Raw genomic sequence first — 6506 nt, forward strand, 5'->3', positions numbered from 1 at the left:
GTGTACCTCTAAACCATTTTTTCGAAAGATTAATATAGCAATTAACCATTTTATAGCACTGTTAGTTCCTCTTTTAAGTTTTTTTTACTTCTCAATTAAAACTTTGGAAGTTATACTTCCACCAAACAAAAATGTACTTTGTCTACTATGCAAATTCTCATATCATGTTTTCATGACGTTACCATTTCAACTAATTAACCGACAAGATAGAATTAGATGACAAACAAAAAGTTAGCTTTCAATTTATTTTGCCAAAGGCGAAGTCTTAATACCACCAAACCATTGCCAAACAAAGCAAACATCTGAGGAGTGAGGACTTGACCTCAAAAAGTTAACTCAATGGGGTCCAGTTCATATAGCTAGGCCCAACAATTCAATCACGAGGCCCAACAATTCAATAGTCATAATAGTAATTAACAACCTCATTAAACCAAACCAAACCGGTTATCAATTGAGGTTTGGTTAAGAAATTTATACCCGATCGCATGCACTGTCCTAATAATAAATACGTTCTGTAAAACTCTGCATTTGTTCTTATGTATCAACTGCATGTGCGCTTGCAGTGCTTTTATTTCTCTTCATTCACAAATTTAAATATTTTATTTTCTTTTTTCTTTTGTGGAAAAATTAGTACCTAATATTTATTTTAATATTAATGTTTATGTTTTCTCACTATTTATTTATTTATCTAATTAAATTTAAAATATGTATTTTTACGCTGGAAAATGTGTTTGTCCCATCCATACATCACAAGCACCATCCATACATCACACATGCATTCCATGTTATTAAGAAGTTGTCATTTAATATAAATCATAATCGCAAATCATTTAAATTTGTATTTTTTCAAGAATATTATGCCTCTTTATATTCCACCTCCACCATACTTATTATTATGATGATGATGATTCATATCTCTCTACACTTGAATGCGTTATGTGATATATTATTATATAGTAAAAGAAAATACCAAATCTACAATATAACTTTTAAAGTATTGATCTCTCTCATTTTGGTGGCCGTCGAATTTTCCTATTACATTAAAAAGATTTTGGATTCGCAACTTGTACTAAATTATTATGGCATGGAGTGATAATTCAATGAAATGATGAAACTCGAGAGAAAAGATAACATTTTTGGAATGTAATATAAAAATATTTGAATGATATTTAATTATTTTTCTTACATTCCAAACTAGTGGTATGAAATAACATTATAGTTAAAACTTCAAAAACGATAAAAACTAATAATAAAGAAATAGTAGTATAGCTTAAAATATGTATATGGTGGTGTTGTACGAGTTGTGATACAACGTTATTACTAATCAAAACTAGGGCCGGGCATTTGGGTAACCCGTTCGGGTTCGGGTATTATCTATTTGGGTTCGGATAAACGGGTTTAGAAAAATAAAATCTATTGGGTATTTTTAGATATATGGGTTCGGTTCGGTTTGGGTACTATCAAGTTCGGGTCAGTTTGGGTTACAAATTTTAGAACCCGATTAGTACCCGAACTACCGGGTACCTGAAAAAATATAATTAAATTTAAATAAATTTAGTTAAATTTTGACTTACATAACAAAATATTTTAGATATTTTGATTATTTTTGATATTTAGGTATAAAACTAAATGAAATATTCAAAATTATAATCATAATTTTGGGATAATTGCATTATATTAATGATAAATATTATAAATATGTTTATATGTTTGGGTTTAATGGGTACCCAAACGGGTATCGGGTATTACCCGACCCTAACCCGAACCCACGGGTATTAGAAAATAGAATCCATTAGGGTTTTATAGGCAAACCGTACCCAACCCGAACCCGTTTTTTCGGGTCGGGTTCCGAATTGAGTATTCGGGTACGGTTTTTATGTCCAGGCCTAATCAAAACCATTTTGTTTTCGGGTTTTATGTTAAACAAATACTACTGTACTAATTATACAGCCTGTTAACACAAATTTTATTATCTAACGTAAATCCGAAACTTTCCACAAAGTGAATAATTCACACTTGTACAATATTATCATTCAAAATTCCTACCTATATACATAAATAGATATAGCACAACATTGACAAAAGAGAAGAAATTAAAGTAGTCCCGTGTCTCTTCTTCTTCCTTTTCTTCCGGCCTCGTGAAAACCAAATTGCATTTCATCTTTTTATTTGTTTGACATTTACACACATACACATGTTCACAGAAATAGATATATCATAATTCATACTGTATATGGTTGTATGACTTGTGTCTATCAAACACAAATATTTTCATTTATCATATATGCCAAATTCTCATTCAAATATCTCTTAATCTCTTTTCGATAATGACATATATATATATACATATATAAACGTTCAATTAATTTCATCTACAACTCTAAATGTGGTTGTATGACTTGTGTCTATCGAATCCAAATATCTTCATTTTCTTATACACTAAATTCACATATATACAAATATATCTAAATCTTTTTTTTTTTCACCACCTACGATAAGGACATATGTGTAACGTACAGTTAATCTCATCTAAAACTATGTTTACTAAAAAGTCCAGATGTGGTCCACCAACACTAATCGCGAACCTTACCCGAATAAAACATTCAACATCATGTATTCATATATGTTGATATATTCATCTAGAGATTATATATATATATATATATGCATAGAGAAGTCCCTAACATCATGAATGACGTAGACCATCATGTAGTTTGACAATGGCCAAAGACCCACTGGTTCAATCCAAAACAGCAATTTATTCTTTCTTTTTCTTCCTTTCTATATCTTTAAAAAAAAGTTATTATTCGTTTTGATAAGAAAACCGAAACAGCAAATCATGACGCAGAGAAAATCTATCGTTCGTCAAAAGACCCTTTCATCAATTTCTATTATTAACAAAGCCTATGCATTACACATAAATGCAATAGCCACTATTCCATTCTTAAAATTATCGTAGCAATAAATCAAAAGTGAGAGACGGAAAAATCATATTATCATGTTATCATGCATGTCCCCATTATTCTTTAATTTTTTAATAACATAAACAATAAATTATTAAATCTAATAATTTATATATATTTGTCATATACATTAGGGTTTTTGAAAGAAGCAAGCCCACATTGAATGCCACGCGGTTTTGTATGGAGGGGTAGAGACTTTTCCTTTTGCCACACAGCTGACTTTGGAGGCTTTACCTCCACTTTTGTAGTTAATGCTTTACACATTTATTTATATTTTATTTTTATTTATTGAATATACAATTTGACAGACCCAAGAGTCCTTGACCAAGAGGGGTCAGCAATTTTCTCTCTTTTATATATATATAGAAGAAGAGGTGGACATAGACCTTTGTCGCCAAGCTTAACCCATTAGATCCATACAAAGCTAAAGCGTACTAATTAGTGAACTAAGGCTAGTGACTCATTACCAACTAAGGTTATTTCAATTTTCTTCTATTTTTCTTTGGCAAAGAGTTTATCGTGGGAAATAAACAGAGGCAAAAGGGAGTGATTAAACAATTAATTAGTGGTTAATTAAGGGAGATCAAGATCATAATGGTGAGGCCTCCTTGTTGTGACAAAGGAGGAGTGAAGAAAGGGCCATGGACTCCTGAAGAAGATATCATTTTAGTTACTTACATCCAAGAACATGGTCCTGGTAACTGGAGAGCTGTTCCCACCAATACTGGTATGTTATCATCTCTCTCTGTCTCATTTCTCAAAATTTGTATGTAGATCTTATTTGCGTTGCCAAGAGAGTGAGAGATAGACAAGGAATCAGAATATTATGGATTGAACTTGGTTGATATATACAGTGTTTTCCAAATGGGTTTTGATTTCATAGGTTTAAGATTGTGGTATTAGCTTAATGAAATTCATATTTTGAAATTAGGGTTTTGTTTATTTATTTTTTTTTTTATTATTTTTTTTTTTGAAAAACATGTGAATTTCATTAGATGAAGGGCTGCAGTAAATGCAGATAGGGTTTTGTTTATTGAACTTGAATTAAGATCTGATGCATGAGATCTTGTTATTATTTATATATATTAATTAATCTAGATATATTTCTCAATGGTTTGTTCTTGTAAACTTTCAGGGTTGCTTAGATGCAGCAAGAGTTGTAGACTTAGATGGACAAACTATTTAAGGCCAGGAATCAAAAGAGGTAACTTCACAGAACATGAAGAAAAGATGATTGTACATCTCCAAGCCCTCTTAGGAAATAGGTAAAAACTAATTAATTACCCCCTTAAAGTAACCCTTAATTTCTCTGTTTTGTCTTTTCAAGTTTTTTGAAATTATTATTAGTTTATTATTATTATTATTAAGGGCATTTAATATTTGGTGTAGATGGGCTGCAATTGCGTCATATCTTCCACAAAGGACAGACAATGACATTAAGAACTATTGGAACACTCATTTGAAGAAGAAACTTAACAAAGTCAATCAAGATTCTCATCTAGAACTTGACCGTTCCTCGCTATCATCTTCACCGTCGTCTTCTTCTGCTAATTCCAACTCAAACATCTCAAGAGGCCAATGGGAAAGGCGACTTCAAACGGACATCCATTTGGCGAAAAAGGCTCTCTCTGAGGCTCTATCTCCTGCCGTAGCACCAATCATCACTTCTACAGTGACAACAACATCTTCTGCTGAATCAAGACGCTCTACATCCTCTGCTTCCGGGTTTCTTAGGACGCAAGAAACATCTACCACTTATGCCTCGAGTACCGAAAACATAGCGAAATTGCTCAAAGGGTGGGTGAAAAACTCGCCGAAGACTCATAACTCCGCGGATCAAATAACATGTACAGATTCTGAGGTAAAGGAAGGGATCAAGAGTGATGATGTGAAAGACTGTACAGGGGCCTTACAGTCATTTTCTGAGTTTGATCACTCATATCAACATGCTGGAGTTTCACCTGATCATGAGACCAAACAAGACATAACTGGATGCAGTAACCAAAGTCAATGGTCTTTGTTTGAGAAGTGGTTGTTTGAGGATTCTGGTGGACAGATTGGTGATATTCTGTTGGATGAAAACACTAATTTCTTCTGAAGAGTTTGTTTAATCAAATGGTTCTAATTTTAGGATCTTCAACTCTATTTTCTTTTTTTTTTGGGTTCTCCGAATTAACTCGCTTAGATTATCGTAAGATAAATCATTAATAGTTTTATTTATATTTCCTCGTTAATTACAATTAACGATGGGGTTGTTTTTCTAATGGCCAGTGAATTCCCAAGGGGCCTCATGTATGCCCACCCAATGATTTTAGTGTTGGTGTAAAATACTATATCTATTTTTTATTTATTAAAATGTTATTAGTGTTTGATTTTGTTTTGCTTTGTAAATATGTAATATTTGAGATATTAATCTAAACTGATGTATCCGTTGCAAATTAAACATAGACCTAAACACTGACAAAATAAAGAGACTTCTTGGCTTCTTGCAATGACCAATAAATAGAACTTACCCACTTGTTAGTTACTGTGAAATGATTGACAATAATATCGGGATTAGTTAGTCTAAATATTATTGTAGATATCAGTTTATGTTTAATAGGTTATAGAAAAATAATTAATACTCCTTACAAGATTATAATTGGCTGAAAGAGGAGTACTACTTACAAGTTACAACTTGCCTTTATTTTAAATTTATTTTCCTTATATTAATCGTTAACATCACTAAGAAAAACACTACATTTATTTTAGAGTTTCAAATGGCGCCGCTCAATAAAAGAAATCTTTGATTTAAAGATAGCCTTACTATTGGTGAATTTCAAAGACCTACTAATAAAGTAAATACAAGTACTAGAGAAGAAAACTAAACGAAATATTTATTGCATGAAATAAATAGGCCCGACAAGGTTTAAAAAAACTTATTGTAAAAAGGATAAATAAAAAACTGAGATGGCACAATAAATATTGAAAGTGATAAAGAATTAAAGTTTGACTTTCTTTCTTGTGACCGTGTGAGTTGTGTGATATACATCACATAGTTTACCAAGTATGAAAAAAAGAAAAATATTTGGATGAACTCTTGTATTCACTCTTTCCTCTTTCTGCCAATTATAATCTTGTATCTAATATTTCCTTTAAATAATAAATCAAAATTAAATTAAAAAGCAAAAAAAAATTAAAAAACAAATTTTGTATACTTTTTAGGAAAGTTAAATATTGGTTTCGTTTAGATTTTACAGTTAAAGGAGGTTATATATCGGCTTGAGTTTATAAATGAGAACTAGGGTTTAGATTTTACAATTAAAAGAAAAATATATGTCGGTTTTGATTTATAAATGAGCTGATTAGGGTTTCGATTTTATAATTAAAACGAAATTATATGTCATTTTGGATTTACAATGAGGTGGTCAGGATTTAGATCTTACAATTAGAACAACGTTATAAGCCGGTTTGAGTTTACAAAAGAGGTGGTTAGAGTTTATATTTTACAATTATAACAAATTATATGTCGGGTTGGATTTGCAAATGAGGTGGTTGGAGTTT

General features: G+C 31.2%; 1 protein-coding gene across 1 annotated transcript; it reads left to right on the forward strand.

Annotated features, from left to right (window-relative positions):
- On the forward strand, positions 3327-5291 carry LOC104790532 (transcription factor MYB30-like). Its single transcript, XM_010516304.2, has 3 exons — positions 3327-3690; positions 4099-4228; positions 4353-5291. Exons 1-3 carry the CDS (start codon positions 3558-3560, stop codon positions 5059-5061), a joined length of 972 nt encoding a protein of 323 aa, XP_010514606.1. The 5' UTR covers positions 3327-3557; the 3' UTR covers positions 5062-5291.

The sequence above is a fragment of the Camelina sativa genome, chromosome 6 (genome assembly GCF_000633955.1).
Source record: "Camelina sativa cultivar DH55 chromosome 6, Cs, whole genome shotgun sequence".
NCBI classification, from domain to species: Eukaryota; Viridiplantae; Streptophyta; class Magnoliopsida; order Brassicales; family Brassicaceae; genus Camelina; species Camelina sativa.